Source organism: Rhyacophila brunnea, unplaced genomic scaffold (assembly GCF_057557595.1).
Source record: "Rhyacophila brunnea isolate RB1 unplaced genomic scaffold, BYU_Rbru_1.0 scaffold_15, whole genome shotgun sequence".
NCBI classification, from domain to species: Eukaryota; Metazoa; Arthropoda; class Insecta; order Trichoptera; family Rhyacophilidae; genus Rhyacophila; species Rhyacophila brunnea.
In genome coordinates, this window is record NW_028232806.1 from 27,427,321 (window position 1) to 27,453,744 (window position 26,424).

The 26,424-nt window shown below is 35.7% G+C and overlaps 2 protein-coding genes across 2 annotated transcripts in view; one reads left to right on the plus strand and one right to left on the minus strand.

The window, feature by feature from the left end:
* The window catches only part of cyst (rho guanine nucleotide exchange factor 18 cysts), a 180,452-nt gene that overhangs the window by 20,320 nt on the left and 133,708 nt on the right, over nt 1-26,424 (plus strand). The window lies entirely within an intron of this gene.
* On the minus strand, nt 14,829-18,302 carry LOC147075090 (odorant receptor 2a-like). Its single transcript, XM_085943236.1, has 4 exons — nt 18,225-18,302; nt 17,846-17,926; nt 16,720-16,875; nt 14,829-14,888 (listed from the first exon to the last, which is right to left on the minus strand). Exons 1-4 carry the CDS (start codon nt 18,297-18,299, stop codon nt 14,829-14,831), a joined length of 372 nt encoding a protein of 123 aa, XP_085799362.1. The 5' UTR covers nt 18,300-18,302.

Here is a 26,424-nt window from a genome sequence, read left to right on the forward strand (position 1 = left end):
AATTTAAAGTTTTATAATTATAATATTATAAGTATATATAATCAAAAAGTACTGATAAGCAATGTTACATAAATACTAAGACTTGATTTTTTATTTATGTTATTTTGTAGAAGGCAAATCGATGCTTTATTAAAAATAATATACTTCATATCCAGAACTTAATTAAAGCATAATAAACCATCGAGTAAGAGATGTGATTAGATAGAGCAGGGTTTCCCAAACTATGTTCCGCGGAACCTGAATAGGTGTTCCGCGACAATTTGGAAAGGTTTTATATAATGCAACATATTTAAAGATCTTCTACTAAGTAAAAATAAAAAAAGTAAAACTAAAATAAGTAAAGAATCTACTTCATATTGAAAGGCGAGTGATGATCAATCTCCACTGATGTTTATGACGTCAAGTATCTAGGTACAGGCGGAGGGAGGACCATCTTCTCTCACACCGTGCGCATGCTGCAACGAAGTCAAAGTGCAGGAACAGGCTCGACGCCACACCAGGTATTAGAATGCAACTTACCAATATTGTGCCTGATATCAAGAAGATATGCAATTCAAGGACACAAAATCATAGTCATTACATAAGTGCTGTATTTACCTCTTCATATTTTTATGTTTATGTTATATTATAGTTTTATATTTAAAAATATTTACTAAATAAACAATGTGTTATAACATTTTTTTTAAATTTTACTAGTAGGGATTACCCAACCTAAAAAATAAGCTAAGTGTTCCGTTAAAATTTCCGGGTTTGCGAAGTGTTCCATTGCAGAAAAAGTTTGGGAAACCCTGAGATAGAGGGTATTGTTCATATTATACAATATTATATATTTAGGGCCATTTTCTATGTGTATTATTACGAACGTAGCGTAGCGCATAGTAGAAACTCAATTAAAAATGCAAAGTTATACAATCAAATGCATTCCATCTTAGTGCACATTGCGAAGATTACGCGCATGTCGAATTGCTCGCAATTTTGTACAGTTGTTGATCAGGCCTTGGGTACCTACATGGTATAAATTCGCTCGTTAATTCGTTGATCACTGGATGTTTCGGCCCATCCCGGAGACTTACCTTTGTTATGAAAATAATGTAAAATCATACTGTTTGCTCTGTTCCATCGAACACCAACATTGAGGTGATGACACTGACAGCCGTGTACAGGGGTTGAATTGCCATCAAGGTGAAGAATAGCTGATTAAATAAATCCGTGAACCTGTCAAAGAGAAAGATTACATTAAATATGTTAAATGTTGGTACTGTGTTGGCAAATGGTTTTTATCTAATTGGTTGGGACACGCCAAGCGGGGGTGTTGGGGGTGTTGGGGGTGCGAAATACCCGGGCGGCAAAAATCTGAAAGAACACATGTTTAAATACAGAAACCTAAATTTTATGATAAAGTACACATTCGTTGCCTACTCGCGACGGATGGCACTTGACACACAGTTATAGCGAAATATACAAATATTATCTACACATATTAATTATTGTATGCAGAAATACTGAAAAGTATTCTTTCAAAGTGTCAATAGGATGGGTTAGGCCCGTTTCAGACGGGACACCGGTGTCGCGCTCGTTATAATATAGGAGGCCTTTGTATTCGAATAAAGGGGCATTTGTATTATGTTTATGAACGCCCCAGAGCTAATGAGTCAACACACAATTTCGCGTTATAAATTAGAACCTAAAACTGCCTGCGGTAATAAAAACAAGTGTATCAGCGGCTTGAAAATGTAGCGGCCGACGGAAAAGTATACCGGACACGCGTTGACTCATTAGCTCTGGGGCGTTCATAAACATAATACAAAGGTCCATTTATTCGAATACAAAGGCTTCCTATATTATATCGAGCGCGACACCGGTGTCCCGTCTGAAACGGGCGTTATTGTCATAGCATAATAAATTAAACGGTTTTGCAAACTCAATCATAATAGCATAACATTTGAAGAAAGGGCAATTTATCTCCCAGGTATTTTTCACGAATAATAAAAACCCCTGTACCACAATTATTTTTCATTTGATTAAGTAAATATAGTTTTTATAAAACGTGCTCTGTTAAATTATTTCAAATCGCTACACATTATAATTTTAAATGTTACTTATATATTATTTAGTATGCCATTATCTTTGTTACATTATACAACACTTATGAAGGTGTTCATGAAAAAATAAATGATTTATTTAATGTTTTCTCTAAATAATAGTTTTTATTTTTATTTGGGAGGAGTGGCAATAAATTTTCGGCTGGTACCCAGGCGGCTCTGGGTAAACTATATTTCAGGATTATAAAACAATATTTGACGCCAAGAAAAATAGAGGAGGAGATCTATGCCTTCAATGGATCAAATCGCACATGGGCATTGAGGGCAATGAAAGGGCGGATGATCTGGCAAAGGAAGCTGGCCATTCAGGGGTACCATATCAGTGGATACCAGAAAACCTTGACTGGAATGAGGCTATAAAAAAAATGTGCCAAAGTATGTGGATAGATTTTCACCATAGGGCATCATTAGAAAAAGGGAAATGGAGTAAGTCTATTCTACCATCACCACGAGAGGTGACCTGGTTTGTAGAGTTTTCTTTGACGAGGAATGAGCTTAAGTTAATACTGAGGCTAAGAACAGGGCACACCATGGGCAAAAGATTTGATGTCCTCATGGGAAGAAGCGAATCGCAACTCTGCGATGAATGTCATGTTTTAGAGGATATTGTACATATAGCACTACAATGCCCTAAATATGAACTTCACAGAGTACAGCTGCGAATTGCGGATATCTATGAGAATGTCGACGAATTGAAGGGTGTCCTGGCGGTGGGTAAGACGGAAGAGCTAGGCAAAATTGTAAAGTTATTTAACAGAATAGGAGTGCGGACCTGATGGACGGATCCCCTTCTAGAAGGGAAGAGGCGAAATGACAGCGAGTCGCAGTCAAAGCCTCGGTAAAATCACAAAAAAAAAACAATATTTTGATTAAGCAAAAATTTGTACATCCAAATTTAAAACACTTCCGTCCCCCTGGCCACTCTCAGTGACCTAGCCCCCCACCCCGACCCCTTGGTTATATTTTCCTTACACCTTGATCTTCTGTATAAGACTAAGTAACTAATTATTAATTCAGTTTATTACAGTTTAAAAACTGCCTAATTTCTAAACCCGTAATGATTAATGGCTTATAAATCACTGTTTCTTCAGTTCCTCAGGTGATCTGTCATCATTAATGCCCGCAGAAAATTCAGCAAATTTGAATTATGACGTGTAAATACTCTAAATGACGCCAATTATCTTACGGCTAATCATTTATGCATCGCTTGCGGCGGGCTTTGAATTCACTGCCCGGTTAATTAATTTATTTTGCGAATTTCCTTCAATATTGTTTCACTTTTTACAACGTTTTTCTTAGCTCGTATTCTTATTTGTCGACTAGCTAGACATTTGAAACTTTTAGAATCTATCATAACACGATGCCAATGCATTTTTTAATACTGTTAGCCATCTTTAAGTAGAACTGAATTCATTTTCAGTTAATTCTGTTTTGTATGAACAGTTATTTCGACACCATTATTGGTTGCTATTGGGTCCTAACAACTAAATTATTAATATAGTTACTATGGAAATCAATATGTCATTTCACTATTATTTCTATCAAGTACAAATTTTTTTGATCATTTAAGCTAGTCAAGTCAAATTTATATGATTCAACAGAAAATTTTAAAACGTTGTACTTATATAAAAAGTTTTTTTTATGTTGTAATTATTAAAAATCAAAAAGAAAGAAACAAAACTTTAAACCTTTCGAAAGTGTTGTATTTTTCGACAAACTCCGTGATAATCTCGCTGTCAGTTTTTGGACTCCTTCCTGGTACTGCCAGGCTGTCCAGGTCTACGGCGAGGCAGTCGATGTGCGCGCATGCCCTGATAAGCACTATGAAGAAGAGCATGTTGATGCAGAATGCTACGCTGATCTCTATCGAAATGGAGCATACCTGAATTATTACATAAAAGTTTTCAAATAATTTATTGTCATTAATTTTATAGTTTTTTATGCCATCAGCTTACTAGGTATATTATAGAATATAGACCGAATGCTACGGGTAAGGTAATTGAGTATACATTATATAAGGAATGCAGTGTATATTTTAAGGTTCCTCTACCATAGACATTAGTATACATACACGAATCCCATGATTCCCACTTCTTACCCCCGTAACTTATGCTTCAAATACTTTCTATGACGATTGGTCATATATAATGTCGAAAAACCCGTTTCTTATGTTGGCGTCCTGTGTCACAGAGTGTAAATAGGATGTCATAGCTGTCATGCAATATGTATGTATAATATGTCGGAATGGCATAGATTTGATCATAGACACTAAAACGCTCTTAGCATATATTATGTGCCCGATCGTCATATAGTCTATTTGAACCTTTAGTACCTACCGCAAGGAAATCGCGCACACGCATCAGTTTCATATGAATAATATGAGACGCAGTATCTTTTGTAATTCGTTTACCTGAGACGATAGTATACACGGCTCTATCTGTCTCACAGTACGGCGGAATTCAGAGCCTGTCTCAGTGGAATAATCCGTGCAACACTTTTGATTTGATCCGCCCATATAGCTTTTCCTCGTCAACTTCAACCTTGTAATAGTATCACGAGTTTTTTCATGTTGTCATCATCCCTGCGTGGAATGTGACTGAAAAACTGGAAAGTCCAACGCGGGTAAATCTAGTAGATGGCTATTGGCGTCAAGAATGTACAAATTGCCAGGCAGTTAATTGGTTGGTTACGTTAGATAAATAAATATATGTTAACAGCATGCAGTAATATTGTGAAATATTTAATCGAATCGGTTTTAAAGTTCTTTCAACTCTTGTTTGAACATTTACATTATTTTCACAAATTGAACAAGTTATTGCTGATTTTCTGTGCCTGCAAGACTTGGTACTACATGACGTTTTACATTTGCATAGTTTATCGAGATACCCAATTATTTTCGCTGTTACGACTATTTCTTGCACTTGTGTATAGGTACTATTAATTATAATAAATTCCGCATTTTTGTTCAATAGGTGATTCTTTTATCATAACACTCATAACATTACCAGGACTAGTTCGCTTTTATGTTTGTGTTATAAAATATGACAGTGGCGAAGGGTGGCGTTTGAAAAGAGGTATGTTGTGGAAATCAGAGATAAAAATACACTTGTCAGTTTTACTTACGGGAAATAAGAAGATTGTCAAACGTCAAGTTTGAACAAATCCGATCTGTCACATAACAATTTATAATTTCATCCGTAAAATTAGACATTAAAAAATTACTTATATACATATTTAAAACATTGCCGAATGACTTAGATTCAATATCAGATATTAGTTTTTCCACATTCAGAAAACAATAATACGCTACATTTTGATAATCTTACAAACCAATAAATGTTAGTCTATGACTGAACCAACTGACAAATAAAAATCATAAGGTAAAATTGTTTTTTTATTTTTAAAAACAATCTATATTTATGTGATTGAATCCCATTGAATTTATTATTTTTCTGATAAGCTGCAGTCATAGATAATAAATAATATTATGCACAATGGTGTTAGGATTCATTGTCCAAGCCTATCGATTTACATAATATATCTCACTGGATGGACCTGATGTCACGTGACCTGGCATATTGTGGCATATTTTATAATACCTACATTCCTGCATATACGACAGATGTCGTCGGCAAATTAAATTATTTTTATAGAATATAAAATAATCAAGTTATTATAATATATTAAATTTTAAATAAGTACATAAGTAAGTACAATAAGTAAATATGCAATTAAAATTTATTTTTCTTAAGGCTATACCTCAGTTGAGAGGCATGGTCTAAAAAGATCATGGCTAGGCGATGCGCGGATTGCGGGTCGCCGGTACAAATGACGCATGCCGAACGAAATATAATTTGTCATATAAATCCAACATGCGTCCATTTAATGTTCTGTTTATTGTTGTATTAGTAACATTTCTTTCTTAACTTTCTTCTTTAAGCACTACGGTGCATGGTTGCAGCATCAGTCCCGTGCGGCTCCGTATCGGGACGGAATGAGCACTTAAAATTACTTCTTTCAGACACGTTTAAAGCGTCATAGAAAGCGGCCGTGCATATCCTCGGCTGTGCGTATATGACGGGTGGTGGTGGGCACTTTTGTTCTATTAGTAACAATAATAATATATTCATTGAAATGTTTTATTTTTCAAGTAATTGCGTAACGTTTTTAGTCATCTTTACACGATTTAAGAATTAATACCCCCGTCGCCACCACGAAACAAATTGACGTATTCACACCTCGACGTTCGCTCTCCGACTGCCAGCGAGTCCAAAATTTCGTTGCGCCTATAGTTGAAAATTATTTACCGTTTCACTGAAGTATCAAGCGCATTGTGAAACAGATATAAATTAATACCTACTTGCCTTCTAAAAAAGCTTTAAATTAATAATAATCGTTCGGTATGAGTCTTCCCCACTGATATATACCTACCTAGGTACCTAACACGACAAGCCTAGTTCAGGGATTCGTAGAAAAATAAATAAAAAATATTAAAAATACCAAAGAATTTTAGCGAAGCATTTATACAAACGTATTCTAATATATCACTTAACATCCAAAAAGAGCTAATTGTGATAAATATATCGCATTTACCATTTTACATATTCAGACTGTTAATTATGTAAATAAGTTAACCGTCTGAACTGTCAAAAAGTGCTATCTTTTAACAGCCTGTCTCTTGGCTGTGTTAACTTGTAGAGCGAGACAGAGTACGTCAATTTTACATATTGATAATTGAGATGCAAGATCCGACTATTTTGAAATATGATTACGTCACGGCCGCCGTCTTAATTTATAGTTCCCCGTGAGCTATCAAATATGAAGTGGCTAGTATCAGCTAGTGGTAACATAATATTTGTTTTACTGCAATTACATTTCCTGCTGCAATCGCAATCGCATGACTAATAAAATTATGGATTATGTTGATATGTCTGACGTGTTAATAGAAAATTATTGGGTTCGGATGTATCCGTCAACACGAACATACCTGAATTTGACCGACATGTCGACCAACCTAAATTTTCGCCGTATTACGAATTTATCAATTATTGGATATGGCCGCCGATACTGCTTTGTGTATGGAATTCCTTCCGTGTTAATTTGGACCAATGAAAATAACGGAACGTGCTGTGATAACTGTTAAGAATATACACGCTGCTATTGATTATAATGGTAAAAATGACTGGTCATCAAAACGTGTACCTTAATAAGTATGTTATACTTTTATACATTATTTATATAACCTTTTCGGAAATGTCATATGACGCTACCTTACCTCTCAGATCTTTACTGCAGTCACCATTCACTATAAACTTATTTATGTATGCGGCCATTCGGGTGTATAATACGAAACGTGAACGACGTCTTGCCCTGACATTTAAAAATGATACATACACACTGCACAGGACTCGTGGATCATTGAAGGCAGTTTACTCTCCGCACGGGTTAGATACGTTTGGGTCGTATATAAGAATTATAATGACCCGTTTAAGAAATACAGCTCGCCTGAAAGTCTCCTGAGTATCAATCGGGTGTTGGTCTATCAAAATGCCTAAATTAATATTTATTTAACATAGGTACATAATTTTGAAAACACTTTTGAGAAAATATAATATTATAACCAATAGAAAAAATCTTTTTTTGAAAAAAGTAAGACACCCCACCCTGCAGGAATCGAACCGGCATCTCTCGGGTATCGCGCCCTCGCACATATACCACTATGCTAAAGGAGTCACACTTAATTGCGACAAATTTTAACTAATGGCTTTTAATACTCACTGAAGCGCTTTCCAGATTGTGTGGTTAAGCGTTTTCAAAATTATGTATGTTCAATAATTAGAATGTTACATTCTTAAATCTTGTGAATTATTCATTGAATAAAAAAATACTTAATTAAGATGTATTTATTTAAAAAAAAAACAATAAAATAACACGTGATACACCACCGCCATAAATGTAGAAATGTGTATTATCAAATGGCTTGTCAAAAAAAAAAAAAAAAAAAAATCTGTCAATACAAACCTCCACTCTGTGGAGGCCCATATGATCCTATCAGGATCGGACATGGTCGAAGAAGAAATTTATTTACGATGTAAAACCAATGCAAATGCGACGCTCAGACTTGTTATTAGAATCGATGGAGCCTAACTGAGAAATACGATAAAATATTAATATTACTTCAATAAATAACGAAAAAGCGAATCAATTTCTAAATTAATCAAAAAACTTTATAGTTTTATAGATACCTACATATCTCAACTTGCTTTTACAAATGACCGTGAACATTTGATAACTAAACGAAGATTACAAAATATAGTTAGTTATTATTCAGCAGAAATATATATAATGTTCAAAATAATCATGTTCTTAATTATTTTTTATTCAACTTTAGTGGTCTATGTGCATGGGCGCGATACCCGAGAGATGCAGGTTCGATTCCTGCTGGGTGTCTTACTTTTCTCAAAAAAGATTTTTTCTATCGGTTATAAGTACGAGTATATTCAAAATTATGTATAATCATCTTTTATGTCTTCCGTTAGAATTGAGCATATTTTTAACAAACGCTCATATAATACACTGATAGCGTACGGTATTATTTTATCATATTCAAAAGCTGTGGTTCGTAATCTATTTTATTTATCCTCTTAAATTGTCTTTCTATGAAAATGTTGGGTCGCAGGTTACTTGGAAAGGTTTGGGAACCCACGCTCTGAAAGTTTGCTAATTCACCCCGATATCTCACATGTAGACCAAACACGTGTCGTTAAAATCAGGTTATGCGGTGAACACAAAGGTATTTTAAAATGTTACTAAATTAATACATTTTACTTCGTGACTTCTCGGGCGCATTTTATCTCTTCCTTCCCACATTTGGCGGTGAATAGGAAAGTGTGGCGAAAGGTCGAAAGTTCGCCCCACGTTTGCTCCGCCCGGACATTTAAAATGCAGCCCCGTCCCGTGGGAATTCATTTTGTTTTAATTTATTTTATTCATGGACACTTGGCCGTAGTGGAGGAAGCGCCTTTTTATTTTTAATTAGCGATCCCCATCGGACGGGTCTTGTTATAATTCAAAAATGATCGTCCCGTAATATTAATCGTCTAAATTCAAACTCACATAATCGCTCAGTCGTCGCTGAATAATAATAAAAAAAACAGAGCACATTATTTGCTTATACATGAGGCTTCGGCCACATAGGCAGGTGCTTCGCTAGTGCTAAGCTAGGTGCTCTGCTTGTCTACTAAAAACACTACTGCCACATTGCACGCTACGTGCTTAGGTACAAATTCATTTGACATTAGATATGTCACTCTCAAAACTAACCAGAAGGCTACTTCTCACAGAGAATTTAAGTTTAAAATTTCGAAAGTCTCAAATTCGAACTTGTTGGATGCATAATGTCAATTCATCTCATGCGTCATTATTCATAGCCTCAAAATATACGGTGTTTGACGTTTGTCATACTGAAGAAACATCCGCCATCTTGCAAAATCACTAGGTGACACAATAAAAATAACCAACACGTTTGTTCGCCGGCAGATTCACTAGTTGACTAATAATCACGTAGCGAGGCGCAAAGCGTGCAGTGTGGCCATTGCGATAGTATAGTGTGCGTCCGTTCGCTAGGATATGTCACCTAGCACCTAGTCACCAAGCAAGGCACCTGCTTATGTGGCCTTAGCCTTACTGTTTGGCAGTTTGCTTGTGACTGGAAGGATTGTTTTGTTTTGATTTGCGGTTTTTTAGTAAGGACTTCATATGACGGGTTAGTTATAAACAGTGACGGCTCGTCCATATGCACTGCGGAACTGCAGCACCCCCAAGCAAATTGAGAAAAATTTCAATTATAATATACATAAATGTGTGTATATTGTATGAAAATATCAATATTATTTAAGCGTGTGATAAGCTCGCCCTCGCACCGATACATCGAATGTCCAATAATATTATCATACACCGCGGTAAGTACTTGATTTTGCACAGTACCGTTTCCAATAAAATTTGCTCGAGTTGACGAAGGAGGGCGCGGGGAGCGGGGCTCGCAGCTGCAAGCTTAATCAGTACTGGGGGTCAGACAGTCCGATTTCAGTATTTCGCCCGTAGACGAATATGCTTTCGCCGTTTCTGCATCGCACGTGAGCACGCTCGCCACAGCGAGGAAAGAAATATAGCTATAATGATTTATTAACATTGTTAAAAATTATTTCTGCAAGCAATTTATGCAAAGTTCTTTATTTTAATTATTAATACAATTAATAATTTATATTTAATTTTGATGTTAATAGTAAAATATAATCCAAATCAACATTTATTTTTATTTTTAATCAACCGCAGCACCCCCAAATATCTTATTCACGAGCCGCCACTGGTTATAAAACTATTTATTCTTCCGTACTACAATAAACCAATGGGTAAAAAGGCAAATCACAGTGCGCGCTTTGTTAATAATGGCCAATATGACAACATGGCAATACGTGTCACTGGATAACCACTAGACAAATGCCGTGGTACTCAAGGGGCACTGAACGACCAAAAGGCTGCTCACAGAGCAGATTAGTCTCCTATAATCCGTTGGTTCTATGAACTCACCTTGTTCTATAGAAGTGCCAGCGAAAAACTAGCGACCGTTAAGAGTAGAATACAAAAACCTTCATCCAGCAATGTATGGTAAATTAGACTAAGCTTGGGATTGAATTTTCCTCTTTCCTAGTCCTACGTTCAAACATAAATCAACAGTCAGTGCTCACTGACTCGCCTGACGCTCAAAACACCACATTTAATTATGCTAATTGCTACACGCCAGGTGTTTCTTGAGCACTGACCGAGTTGTGGTAATTAACTGATCAGCAGTGAATGAGCTTTAACTAATAACGAAAACCTACCTGGTAAATGTACGTCAACTCATAGAAACCGCTCTCGTCCACCGGAACCCACGGGATCTTCCCTATTGGCGGATTCATCACCAGGGTAAACGGGCTCGAAGACAGCATTGGTCTCAGTATCAGCAATGAACCGACAGTCACCAACTGAAAGGAGTGACTGTAATATATCCACATGCCGGTCTTGACGCTCCTCTCAAGGATGCATTTTCTCTCGTAGTCGTCATCTTTAATCCAGCTGGGGAAGACGTCGGTGATGTAGGCGACCAGCTTTTTCAATTCTTCCCTGTGGCAGATCAGCAAATAAATCCTGAAAACAGGACTTTTGTTACTGACCACGCTCACCTCATTATCTGACATTTAAGCATATTTGTGATGAATCGTTGTAACTAGAGTCTGTCTTCTATAAACTGGCGTGCCTGTTTCACCCCTGCTACAGCATCCATCTCGTTCCCTCCCATTGAAAACTTGCAGCAGTTGAACGCGATGGCGCGACCGTGTGATGTGTACTCCAGTTTATAGAATACAGAATCTACGTTAGTTTTGTGCATTTTTTTTAATCTTTTTATCTTGTAACTCTGAAAGGTTCTGAGTTATTGAGATTAAACTACTAAATTGGTACAACAATGTTAGCCATAAACTGTGCAAGTTTCTTCACTATTGATCATTGATCCAGCACTTTTTAATAAATTAAAACGAAATACACATTGAAGTTAATGGGCCCACCAATTTACATCCGCCCCGCACCGCATCCGTTCTTAATCAGGCGTTTCATAGGACCCTAAACTTGATGTGAAGCATCATTTTTTTATGACTGGGAATGTCTCAGGAGTAGTTACCCAAGACTGAAGTTGCCATGCACTCAAATAATATGTTTAACGGAATAGGCAACAAAAAATTAAACCCGGCTGATCGTAACTTATTAGTGCGCGTTGAATAGCACGATTTCATACTGAATGATAAACATCGGTGCCAGCAACGATTCTGGTCGTGGTCGTGACCACATCGGTGTGTGCAACGCGTTAATAATCGGTCTATATTCCTTCCCCTAACTTTTTTTTTTTTTTTAGAATTATTAATAACCATGTTCTTGCTTTTTCGTACAAGGTGGTTGTTAGTAATTTTGAACAATCACAAACACCCAGGCTTTGAGAAAAACACATAAATGTTTTTGTCATGACCGGGAATCGAACCCAGGAACTCTCGGGTGGAAAATGAAGACTTTATGAAAAGATTCGAATAAATGGATAAGGTCATTCATGTCTGATTATTATTATATCAATGCTTTGTGTGCCGAAGGAGTTTAACAAAATGTCAAGTGTAGGTAATATTATTATGTTGTTATGAAATTGCCTTGCACCACTTACCTGTATACCGTGATGCTGTGGGTCTGCGCGAACGTTAGCACCTCCACATCCTGAGAGGAATGGAACTTCCACTCTACTACCCTGCTGATGAAGTACGCCATGTCATTCACATAGGTGGGCAGCATGACTACTGCGATGACGATCGGCCTGATGCCAATCTTCCAGCCGTCTTTGATGGACAGAATCCCGAAGAGATTGAGAAGCTGCCATATTCTTCGCAGACGAGCGTCACCAGCCGTCTTTTGATTGGGTGTCAGTTTTTCATGCAGGCGCGTTATGTTACTCTTGACTTCTGGCATTATTAATTTCGTGGTGGAGATTGTATGCCTCGTTATTCCCTCATGTAGTTTGACAACAGTTAGACGATGCCTTAGTGTAAAGCTATAGGTATATTTATAATTAACTATTTTTTTATTCAACGAATAATTAACATTCTAATTATTGAACATAAGTACATAATTTAGAAAACACTAGCAATAGTAGCTCAACTTGGAAAGCGCTTCAGTGAGTATTAAAAAAAGCCATTAGTTGAAATTTATCGCAATTAAGTATGACTTATTTAGCATATTGGTCTATGTGCGTGGGCGCGATACCTGAAAGATGCAATTTCGATTCCTGCGGGGTCTTACTTTTTTCAAAAAGATTTTTTCTATTGGCTATAATATATTTTCTCAGAAGTGTTTTAAAAATTATGTATGTTCTATATATTTATATTAATATAAAAATAAAATGAAGAAAGCTAGCAATGAAAGCTTGAATAATAATTGTATTGTATGTTGTGCACGGTTCACGAAACGCCGCGAACAATTGGCCGCCGAAAAAAAGTAGTTTTATTTTAAATTCGAGTTATTTATTAACTCTATGGTTACTGTATAGTTGTTTCATTATTAAAGTATAGATAAAACGAAAATCCACTTCCCCCAATCCCACGAATTATTCCAAATTCTAAAGGAGACACCTTTATGTATTAAACTTCATTTGTAGATAACTAATGTAGCAATACTTAATAAATTATAGTGTTCCATAGTGATTATTAATTTTCTTCAACAAACATCGCAATGCGTACATGATAGTTTGTTAATCAGCTTATGCGTGCAATTGTCTCTTAACGGTTTCGAGCAAATTAAGCACCCCGTGTTCATCCCCTATTTAAAATATACCTACTTATCTATCTATGTATTTGTATGTAATTATTGTTTAAACACTATCATGTTTTTAATAATAGTTTCATTAAACAGTTATCTATAATTAATAGATATTATATTAATCCAAAATGGAGAAATTATTGTCTTATAGACAGGTAACACATAATTGAAAAAATCGAGAAGAAATTAAAAGTTGAGAGGTCGAGTAAGGACAAATTCTTCTGGTATTGCGGCCACGACGAAATCACTTTGGAATGGTGTTGGTATCATTTGAAAGTAATGATACCAACACCTAAATAAATGGCCTGCACTGCCAGAAGAATTTGACTCCATTCTACGTAGTGGCACTTCGACAGGATTGGAAAATGCACTACCTACCAATATGGTTAGGTACCAGACCTGATATCTGCTATGCTTGATGATTTTGCCTCTTCTGTGACAATCGGATCAAAATTTCAATTTTATACCAATAGCAAAATAATTACATGCCTCGCGAATAGTTTCATCGTATCCCCAATAATTAATCTTTAACCCTTTAATCGAGCAAGCTAATTGTGTATTAACACATGTTTTTAAAAATAAGTACACCTATTCGTATGGAGTGGCGTAGTACCTATTTTGAAAGATTGCTTTTACAATTTGGTTAATTTGAGGCCTCTTTGTTTTTAGACCACCTCTGTTCGACCTGTAATTAGCCATCGCCGTGTGATGGAGAGCGTTCAAAGTTTCACGGTTAATTGCATTTCATCTAAGTACCTTAATTACGAAAAATTGATATTTTAAATATTTACCTTTAATAAAGATCGTTTTACTATGTAGTGTGTTGTGTTGTAATAGCGGTACGGCTGTGAAATTACGTGGCAGACGGCAATGGAAGACTTCTGCTATACAAATATTAATTGTTAATTAACAATTAACTGTCAATGTTACATTCTTAAATCTTGTGAATTATTCGTTCAATAAAAAATAGTTAATCAAAAAAGATTAGCAAGTGCAAGTAAGTTACAACGAAAAGTCTTTTTGGCTTTATGGTAAAGGCGAATGAAAATATACGCTTTACTTGAATGAAGATTATAGTTACTAATATGACTAACTGAGACGCATAAATGACAAATCGCTCTTCAGCATAGCAACCACTGATTTATAGGGTACGATGATAACTATGCATCTTTAATGATTGCACTTGGGGAAGAATATGATAATATATAAATAATACTCTATATTTACAATGCTACATATTTTATATTTTACTTAATTAATGGGAAAATACCATAATAATATTTTGTATTAAGATTAAGTTTTCCGTTTCTTTGGCTATTCGACATCACTCGGCCTTTAGGCTTTTGAGGCTCGCCCTTTGAAGACTGTCCACATTGAATAGGTCATTTGCATGCTCTGAAAAAAAATGACAAATATTCAGTAAATGGTACGTTTTGCAACTGTAAGAACTATTTCCAATAATTTTAATATCATTCCCTCTCAAATTAAAGGTGCATAAACAAACTTTTTACCGATGACTGGTTTTAAATCGTTCTATCAACCTATGGGCAAATTCCTTGTATTCAATAATTGTACACATTGATCAAAGTAAAAGCAATTTTTTGACAACAAATTTCTGACGTGCAAAATGCACATGTTTGATTATCCTGGCAATTCGTAATATTTTAGGCACAACCCGTTATTTCTTGTTTTGTGATTTATACGAGTTTTAAATCGTTTGTTACTTTGTGGTAATTAATCAACTGACATCGTAAAATTGCTGGACTCGTTGAATAATATCGATTGCTTTAGTCTATTTGTGAAGCTATTTAACAGTAGGTAGGTATTGTCGAGTAGCTTGTAGGCTTATAAGCATCTACTCATCTTGATAATATAATGCTAGCTGCCCGTTACTGCTTCCTATACGAGCAAATGTGGTGTGGGACTTGCTATTTGTTACTATCTTTTTCATGCTTTGCAAAAAATCCCCCGTTATTTTAAAAGAGCGCCGTAAGCTTATATAAGTACTTGAACTAGGGATGAAAATTAGCTACATTTATTTGTTTTGAGAAATGTCGTTGAGTATTCAGTAGAAATGGTGTATTTCAAAATTGGAATATCCGGCGTGACAAAAAACGTTAAGTACATACATACCTATATCTCAAAATACCCCTCGTGATGTTAATACATAATTATATTTATATAATATTTGTACTTATAATATATATATATATTCCACAAAGTTTAATTACAGTCTGGACTGGTTTCGCCTTCTCAACGTGACATTTTAAATCGATACTGATAGTGAGGGGTATTCCTCTGGTGTAACCGGTCTTAATCAATATTAAATTTGATCTATATAGTGTGTTTTATTGTAATTAATTTATATTAATCAAACATTTACAATTAACACCATTCGAGTGACACAAATAATACTTTAGGTATTAACGTAAAATGCATGTCATTTTAAGAATGGGTGCAGGTACAACACATGACTAGAGTTGGGTTTCGGGAATTTCCCGACGGGAATTCTCGAGAAATTTTCGAGATTTTAAATCCCGAATCTCGAGAATTGAAATTTTTAACATTTCGGGAAATCCCGGATCTCGAGAATCTTTTCTCGGGATTCGGGATTTCTTTATTATCAAATATTAACTGAAAAAACGATTTTCTATATGAAAAAACTGGACAGGAAAAGACTGGTCGGGGCATTTAACACAATTAAGCCAACGTCGACTCAAAATGGGCGCAATTTTTGCAACATCAGGTAATTTTGTGTCTCAAAGGCGTACGCGATTGTCAGACGCAGCGATCGACAGTCTGTGCTTTTTGAAATCCTTATTAATATTTGATAAGTAATGTTTTGAATAATTTTTGTTTTCCTACTTCTATTTTGTCTTCTTGAATAAACAAAAAAAATCATATTTTTTTGGAATTTGTCTGTTTTTACACTGATTTTAAGATTTTTACATGTTTTTTTTAAATACCCCGATTTCTCGAGAATTCTTTTCTGGAATTCCTGAATGTCGAGAATTCAAAATATCATTTCGGGAAATCCCGAATCTCGAGATTGAGATTTTCTCGGGAAATACCCAACTCTACACTCTCATCTCTCGTCTCATCGCAACTGGCTTCATAAAATACACATTTGACCATTTTATATTTGTTATTCTATGGTTGCTTACACGGCACTTAACTCAATAATATGGTGTTTGCTAATTTCAATATTTAAAAAAATGATTCTTACCTTTGAGTACATTTCCATGGTGAGGGGTCCAAAGAGTCCAGCCACAAGAGTGAACGGTTTCTGGCATCTCTGCATTATCTGCAGGAGCACCTTCTTTTGCTGGTTGTTTAGATTTTGCCAAGGGCAGCAGTAAAGGCTCTGGCATAAAGCTAAGCTCTAAAAAAAATTCAAAAAATCATACTTTTACTTAACGATAGCATAACCTCGATCGCAGAGAATCTCGATACTTTTGACTTGTATATAGTACGTCGCCAACCACATCCTCTGGGAATATCCTAAAATGTGTACGGAAAGGGAATAACAGCTCAAGTCGGTTCAACCAGCTGTTGGTTCCATCGGACCGTCTGACTTGGTCGCCATAAAAGCCAATTTTGTCGCATTTAGAAAATTTGCGGCGTCATTGCCAACGTGTAGACTTCGCTTCGATTGTTCGGCAGTTTTGTATTAACTTTTGTTATTTACCATGCAATGACATTAATATGGACGAAGCATCTGAAAAAAAAATGACACTCACTTTTTTGTCGGGTCTGCCGAATGGCATGATCTGTTCTAACGCCATTACAATATAGGTGATATTGCTATAAATTCCCGATGCTTTTTGCCGGGTCTACCGAATGGTTCGGTTCGAACGGGTTCGCTCAAATTAACAGTGACACTAGAAACACTGTTCTAACGCCATTACAATAAAGGTGATATTGCTATAAATTCCCGATGCGTGATATCGCATAATGGAAATTGTGTGACGTCTGCCTATACATGTGCGAATGTCGCTATGCGCTAATTTACTTGCTAGCTACTGTACTGAGTGCGTTGTCCATTAATAATGTCATTGTTACCGCGATTTTTAATTTTGTAAGTAACGTGCTTGTCTCTCCTACGAGTCTTGTAAATTCAGTCGAGACACACTTGAGTGCATGGTGACCTCAGTCTTGGGTAACTGCTCCTGAGTTTCTGAGTGACGCTTCACATCTAAACATTGGATCCCGTTATTAAGATGATTAAGACCGTGTGCAGTTTTATGGGGGCATTAACTTCAATATTACTGATTCGCGACTGTAGGATTGCTTTAACCGTGATGGCAGTGTTTATATATATTTATATATAATATTATGAATATGAAACTAACCTTTTCCGAAACTAAATCACCAACATAGCAGTATAGAAATAACTCCACAATATGGTCGAATGATATCTGCAGGAATAGTTTCTGAAATAAATAAAAGAAAAGATACTTTAGTATTACTGATTCTGCTCGTCTTTTGTCTTTCCGTAGATAATCACTACCCAATAAAATGTTCTCGGAATCAAGTGAACTACATTTATTTTCTTACTTGATTTATGTTTACAATATATGATGATTTTATGTATTATGCATTTGACTCGGTTGGTACAAGTATAACAACAAATAATTGAAAAATGGTGTAGGCTAAAATTATTTAAAAAACAAACTAGGTAGCTTAATTAAATTTTTGCGATGGAAAATGGTGAAAATTGAATCCACTTACATCGTTGATAAGAGTTGCTGTGATGATTACAATGCCAGTATACAAGGGTTGTAATCCAAGAAGTTTCCCATACATAGCGTTGAGCTCAAGTACTGTGCTGAAACGCAATCATATTCAATTTAATAAAAAATATCTTGATTCACCTAATTCTTAGATCGTTATCATGTCTTATTTATTCAATAAGCAATGATTTCTTTGAGCTTTTTTTTCTTTTCCTCCTTTGTCAACGAATGAATGTCAAATAATTACAAGATAAAAATAACTTTTTATATACAACGTTTTTAAATTTTCTGTTGGAATTATTATGCTCAATATGCTCAATCTTGTACTTGATATGAAGTAAATAAAAAACAAACAAACAAATATAGAATACTGAAATGTCATTTTGACATTTCATTTTGATTTCCATAGTAACGCACGCATATATATTAATAATTTAGTTGCTAGGACCACCCCCTTAGCAAACAATAATAGTCTTTTACTTTTTACGGATTTTTCTGAAATAACTTTCTATACAAAATAGAATTAACTGAAAATGAATTCAATTCTGGTTAAAGGTGGCGTAAACGAATGCATTGGCATCGATGTATTCTAAGAGTTTCAAATGTCTAGCTAGTCGGGAAGTTAGTTAGTACTAAAAACGTTGTAAAAAATATCTTGATTCATCCCATTCTTAGATCGTAATCATCTCTTATTTATTCAATAAGCAATGATTTCTTTGAGCTTTTTTTTCTTTTCCTCCTTTGTCAACGAATGAATGTCAAAAATTACAGGTAGGTAGGACTTTCGTTGAAAAAAGATCTTTGGATTTAATTAAACTTCAAAATTCACAAAAATACAGCAGACCGCCAAGAGTATAAGAAGCACATACACTACATGGATTCGATAGGGAAAAGGTTATATACCTGGCGACTTTTATGAAAATTTATGAAGTATAATAAACCAATTGTATGCATTTATCAAATTAATCGCACTCATATATTCCATTATGCGCCCTGACGAATTCTCCAAAAATGACATCAGCTTCCTCGGGGTTTTCAGTTTCTCCCAGTTTTCCGATGTGCAGCTTCATACAGTCAAGATGACCGCAAACCATCACGGCCAATGTGCAGAACATGTTATTTGAAGCAAAAGCCAATGTTATTTGGGTGAAGACAATCCATATCTGAAGAAAGATGGTGCGTGATTATTGATTAGATATAATTTATATTGTTACCATCATGATAATGCATTGAATAATTATTAGGCTCTCGACCCAGTTGTCTTTATTGTAAATAATTCCTAATAATGAACACTGATGTGCTTATTCCTATAGAGAAAGCTTTAAGCGAAGCTCTAAAAGCCGAAGGCGGAGCCGGCCTAAACGGATCGCACAAAGTATTAGGCTAGATATTTTCACTCCTTTAAAGGATGCGGCCAAACGAATGAATCTTAGCCAGCTCTCACATCTAAACTAGCCTCGTGTGCCGCACAGCCATAAATCAAACTTTCCAAGAACGGCGATCCGGTGTTGCATATGAAGACCGCGCAGATCTACTAGCGACAGTCGCACGTAACCTTAGAAACGTGTAGATATTTGGATGCGGCGATCGGCGAGCCGGTATAGGAATGACCCAATTCGTAGGTGTTTGTATGCGTCCTGACGTTTTTGACTCAGTGCCCAAAAAGCATGCAACTTGTCGATTGCAACAGCAGATGTTTTTTTCAAAGTAAACAGTCGCATTCGACCAATCTGCGGAGCTCCATTTGTCAACGTCACATCGTCGTATTCGACACGTTGCAGGCAAGACGAGTTTTGATGTGAGATCCGGCTTAAAGTTGATACTGAGAAGATCAAGTAGTTTTTTTTTCTATAGAAAATACATAATTTTGACAAACCTCTAAAACACACCTATATCCATAGAAAAAGTCCTAGAAAAAAATCACAAAGCCGATAGCCTTTCGATTGGCAGAATAATACCTCAGATAAAATGTAGGATTCACCCGGAAAGTGACAGATGTGAGTTCGATTCCCACTCGGTCAAACATTATTTCTACATAGATACGTCTCTATTTTGAGTTTTTTTTTTAAATCATTTACTATAGACAAATTAAGTTATTCAGAGACTTACAAGAAATAAATAAAAATTTACCGTAATTTTCGTTCTTCTGTTGCAGTTTTTGTCTCTCGTAAAATTTCAATTTTTTCAATTTGTAGGTTTTAGCAGCTCAGTGACAAAATAATGTAGCCACTCAATTTTATCTTACTTTTAAAAATAATTGTATCAACCTTCCCGATAAATAGATGATTCACTTTTATATTCAAATTAGATTTACGTAATTCGATTCCTCCCACCCGTGGAGTCATAAAATATTCATTTCGGCGAAATTCGCATCTCACTGCGGCAAGAGTGTAGAAAATATTCATTTTCGACCACCGGAATGGCGGCTCGCTTCGACTTAATACGTAATACTAAAGTAATGGAGTGTCTCTTCTGACCCCAGCCTCCCCGATTTACTTTCATCTCAGATATGGACAACCCAAAAAAATGTATCACCTTACGCAGACATTACAATCCAATTATAAATTATTAGCAAGTTCAAATAAGTTACAACAAAAAATCTTGGAGTGATCCGTGACGTCGGTTAGTAATTAAAGTCATACCTACTTTGATTTAAAATACAAAAGCCGGTCGCCAATGTAGTTCAATTTATAAAGCGCGTCAGTGAGTATTATAAGCCATTAGTTAAAATGTGCCGTAATTAAGTATGACTCCCTTAGCATTGTGGTGTATGTGCGTGGGCGCGATACACGAGAGATGCATGTTCGATTCCTGCTTCCCAAAAACTCCTCTCGTCTGCAAGATGTCGAATACGTATATGTGAATCTCGTTATTCACAAAATACACGTTGCTAAATGTAGCTCCGCAGATTGGTCGAATGCGACTTTTTAGTTTGAAAAAAATATCTTGTGCTGCTATCAACAAATGGCGTGCCTCTCGGGGTGCGAGTCGAAGACGCCAGAACGCATACGAACACATACGAATGGGTCATTCCTATGCCGGCTCGCCGGTTACCGCATCCAAATATCTGTACGTTTCGAGAGGTTACGTGTGCCTGTCGTTAGGTAGATGTGCGCAGTCTTCATATGCAACATCGGATCGATGTTCCTAAAAGGCTTAATTTATGGCTGTACGGCAGACGGGCGAGTTTAGATGTGAGAGCTGGCTTAGTTTCAAAGTCGGTAACCTCCATATTCCGCCACTTTGAGATAATCGCAAAAACTATCAAGCACATTGAAAACTGCAAATAGAATTGTTTCTTTTATTGGTAAACAATTAGGTAAAGCGAATGGCAAAAGTATAATGTCCCTAACGTCATTATAATTTATAAAAAAAATATGTTTAATATTAGTCTTAACAATACAAAAAATACATGACGGCTGATGAATATAAATAACTTTGTAAACACCTCAAATTTAATTATGTTTAATTAACAGAGCTGGATTTGATTTTTTATGTACCTACATACGATGTAAAAATACTGACACAATCTGAACCAATAAAAGTATAAAAAAATAAAAATATATTGACTTATATTATAATTGCCTAATATTTAATAATTTATAGAATTAACTGATTTAGTGGATATAAAATTTGATTGGCATACTTGTTGGTTTTAACACATATAGGTGATAATAGGGTTCGCTTCAAATGATGATACGAAACCAGATTTAAACATTTGTCGTAGAGACCTTTTGTCAGCTTCACTTTAAATAGAGATAAGGATTTCTTCGGCTTCTTCATTAAAAACTACGTATATTCTTATTTCATATCCCAAAGGTATTCGATCGACGCTTTGTCACGTTGGATGGTTTTTAGTAGCGTTACTTCTCCAGGCGTATACCGTCCAAGCGAGACTCCATATTGGAAAACCTCACCCGGGGCTATTTCAAACAGTATTTTTATACCCCGACCGTGACCAACATAAACGCGTGCCGTATTGAAAAATATGGCCCATGAGTTCTGAGATAGTAGTTTTTGGTAGTTTAATAATCCCGGTCGATATTGCACGGTAGGATCTGTTATCAGCAGTAATGAATTCATTACTAAATCATAGTTATTCATCTGCCCTCATCGTCACATGTTACACAAATATTTTTCGATGTTGACTAGAATCGTAGCGTCAATCGAGTACGTATCATTTTATGGTCATATTTCGTGAAATACATGTGCACTGAATAGGTTTAAAATAATCAATATAAATAGCTAAGTCAACGAATAATTCACAAGATTTAAGAATGTACCATTCTAATTATTGAACATACCTACATAATTTCGAAAAACACGTCTGAGAAGGTGTTTTGTAAAAAGGGCGAATCAACCATTTTGGCGAATTTTTTAATGAAAATACAATATGTACCCCACTAGCTTTGTTGTGTAAAAACGACGAATTTGTATCTCCACAGGAAAGTACCTACTTATAAACGATAATCGACGAAAATTAAATTAATTAAAATTACGAATAAAAAGCGAATGTGACATATTAGGCCTTTTAAAATATTATATAATAATGCCTATTATAATGACAGTATTCTTTCTAAGCTTTATTATAAACTTGTTCGATATTTATAATCATCCACAGATAATAAACAAATAAATGTCAAGAGTTAAAAATCCTCCTCCTGTAAAATAGCATTTTGGTTAATTCGCCCTTTTTACAAAACACCGACGATATATTATGATAACCAATAGAAAAAATCTTTTTGAAAAAAGTAAGACACCCGGCAGGAATCGAACCTGCATCTCTTGGGTTTACGCCCCGTGCGCATTGTCCACTATGCTACAAGGTTCCAACTTTCCATTATCTTTGAATTACACTTTTCTTTTAAATTTAAAAATCACGTACAAATTAGCTTAAAATAACATTCGTTTTTCTAATAATGTGTCCTATAATTTGCCACCATATTTGTTATTACTACTTTTGAGCTAATAAAAAAAGCATACAATAATCATCAAATGATTGTTTAAATCAAGAAAATCTACATTATCAAATAATAACGTTAAAAGAGTGTTCGTCGTCAAAGTGCTCACAGATTCGAGCCCGTTCTACCACAATATGTTCCATGACTTACTCGTACTCTACCCAGAGTTTCTTGTAGAGCGGCATTTCATCTAAATTGTTTTTCTTGATGTCTTGCAGAGTTTCTGGGTTGTTAATTTAAGTATGCTTTTGACTTTTCCACTCTACTTTATGTTTTACTCTAATCGGTCTATTCTATTTACAAGGCGGCTATCGACGGCTAAAGCGATAAATATTGTCACTTTATCATATTTATGTAATTATTGATGCGGTTAATTATTACATAAGTTAACCGTCTAAACACTCTAAACAGTGTTGTGGCACCGTTGTGGAATCTCCTGTTCTGCAGGACTTGAGTGTTCAGCTCTGGTACTCATTTCAGTTCTCTATCTATAGCACCCACTATTCACTATAATAATTGCATTTCCTAAGTCATTTAAAATGTTCCCTTACGCGGGTGTTAATAGACTAGAATTAATTTTCAAAAGTTTTTCTTTCCCCGAAACTGACAATTTGTTTGATAACTGAATCTTTCAAAATATAAAAAAATATATGGATATAAAAAGGTATACAAACAACCAATAGGGTTATAAACTTTGGAATATCCGATACCTACTATATATTAAGTTGATATGGAAATGTAAATGTCCTATCTAAAAAATAGTAAGGACGTCACCTGCAAAGTAGCCATAATTTCAAAATAAGGAGTTGCGAAGTTATCTACCCCTGGCCACGAAAGACCAGAAGCCGGCAGGGGCATGGAATGATCCAACATCGGCCTGGGGAAAAATAGGAGCGCCGTCATCATCAGGATGAAGAGCTCCACCCAGAACAGTCGCCAGCCTATCCTGGAAGTCGTGGTCATGATCTCGCGCCTGGGATCTTCCTCTGGCCAGCCATGGCACACCACTATTAGCCGATCCAGTATTGCACGGCATACTTTTCGATACCTGGAAATATTGACGATATCAATGCTCGGAAATGATTTTAATATTCAAATTTATTTTTTCTTACTAACGTTATAGGTACTTTATTAACCTCACTTAGTTTCTATCACAATGTCAATGAAAAACAGCTTTGAGATAATTAACTTTTTATGTTAATTTATTACCTATAATTTAACACAAACATATTTTTAATTTATGTTACTACAATTCGGTGGCCAAGGATCCCTTTTGAAGATAGGTAATCTGTGGTAGATAACTGAAAAAAATCCTAGGATAGCCATATTTATTCTAGATACAGACTTGAATTTGAATTATACGTATCTTCAGTATTTTACTGAACAAAAATATTATGTTTTTTTAAGTACCTACATTTTTTACAATGTATAATTACACGAAGAAAGACAACAGACACTAAAATAAATATTTAAAAAGGCAATGCCTAACTGCGTCCGAACCGGGTTAAAACATTGTACAGTCACGATAGTTGGACGTTTTGACCGGGAGACTATTTGACGTCAAGTCCAGCGCGCCCAAATGAATGTTACAAAAATTACACCTCTAAGCACCGGATGGCCGGTTCGGCTTAAATACATACAGCCTCTGGTTACGTGTTAGTATGACACTAGTTTTGAAATTTACTTCTAGCCTTATCTTGATTGTATTGCTCTTTTAGTGTTAGATTATAAAATAATGAAGGTATTATTTAAATACCTAGGGAATTAAAAAATATTTTACTTAAGAAGGTAGACTTTATATAATCGCCTTCACCACTGCTGGTTGCTACAATTGAAAATAATCCAATCCGATAAATTTTATGTCAACAGATTTTATAATTTTTCAATATTTACGTAACCAAGTTATTTATCCGCTTAACATTGCGCTTTCATAACTTACCTGACCAAAAGATAAATCCTGTATAAGCAAGTCGATTGTGTGGCCAAGAACATGACGGCTTCCACCAGCCTCTCGACGCTCTCCTCTCCTCGCCCTTTCTGCAGCAGCAGGTAAAGTCTTCGAATGTCAGCAAAGAGGGATATCATCACCGCACAGTATGTGCCCACACTCCTCACTCCGAGAGTCCAACCATCGCGGTAGGTCTCGTAACCAAAGATAGCCAAGGCGTAGCCGATGAAGGTAAACCGTGTGTCCACCGTTGGAATCGGAGGGTTTTTCTCGAATGACATCTTTGATTTAATTGTGTGTAGAAATGTGGTTACGTATTGGAAAGCCATCGTGGTTACCTGAAAGATATTACACGTCCACTGTTTAATTATTCGCAGATGCTAGATTTTTCTTTTTAGTCGATCTTTCATGGTTCAGAATGGTGACCGTTGAAATTCAGTCATTGTTTGAGTGACCAAAACTTCCCTGGGCTGAATGAAAACTGTCGTTTGTGCGCTTCTTCACACGCCGAAATTAAAATTATAATTGATTTAAAGTTTTTTCTATTTCAGTTGAGTACTTTTTTATCCGGATTTCGCCTTTCAGCATCTTCAGGTAGGTACTATGCGTACTTACCAATAGTACCTAACTGACTTACTCAGTTACAGTTGATTCTCGTTTATATTGCAAATAAATACAATTAAATAAAATCAAAACACTATTACGTATTACAGTAGGTAGAAAGCAGAATGCAGGAACTAGCTGAAGTAAGCAACAAAGTAAAATGTAAAAAAGACGAAAGTCATGTTCAACTACTTTGCAGGCCAAAAAGAGATCCTCATCAATGGCACACAGCTCGAACAGGTGAAAAGCTACATCTATCTGGGACAACAAGTGTCTATAGATGGATGTATATTTGATGAAATTGTTCGCAGAGTAAAGCTAGGCTGGAGTACTTTTGGCCGCCTGAATAATGACTTCAAAAGTGACCTTCCACTGTGCCTAAAGCGCAAAGTGTTCAACCAGTGTGTGCTTCCCGTGATCACATATACGTGTGAAACATGGACCCTAAGTAATACAGAGATCCAGAAACTTAGAGTAGAACAACGTGGTATGGAGAGGTGCATGCTGGGCATAACGCGAAAGGACAAAAAGAGGAATGAGTGGATAAGGAAGCAGACAAGGGTTTGCATGTAATAGAGTTTATTAAAAGCCTTAAATGGAGATGGGCTGGACACATAGCTCGAAGAAAAGACAATCGTTGGACAAATCTAGTCATCCAGCGGTATCCAAGAAGTACAAAACGTCCG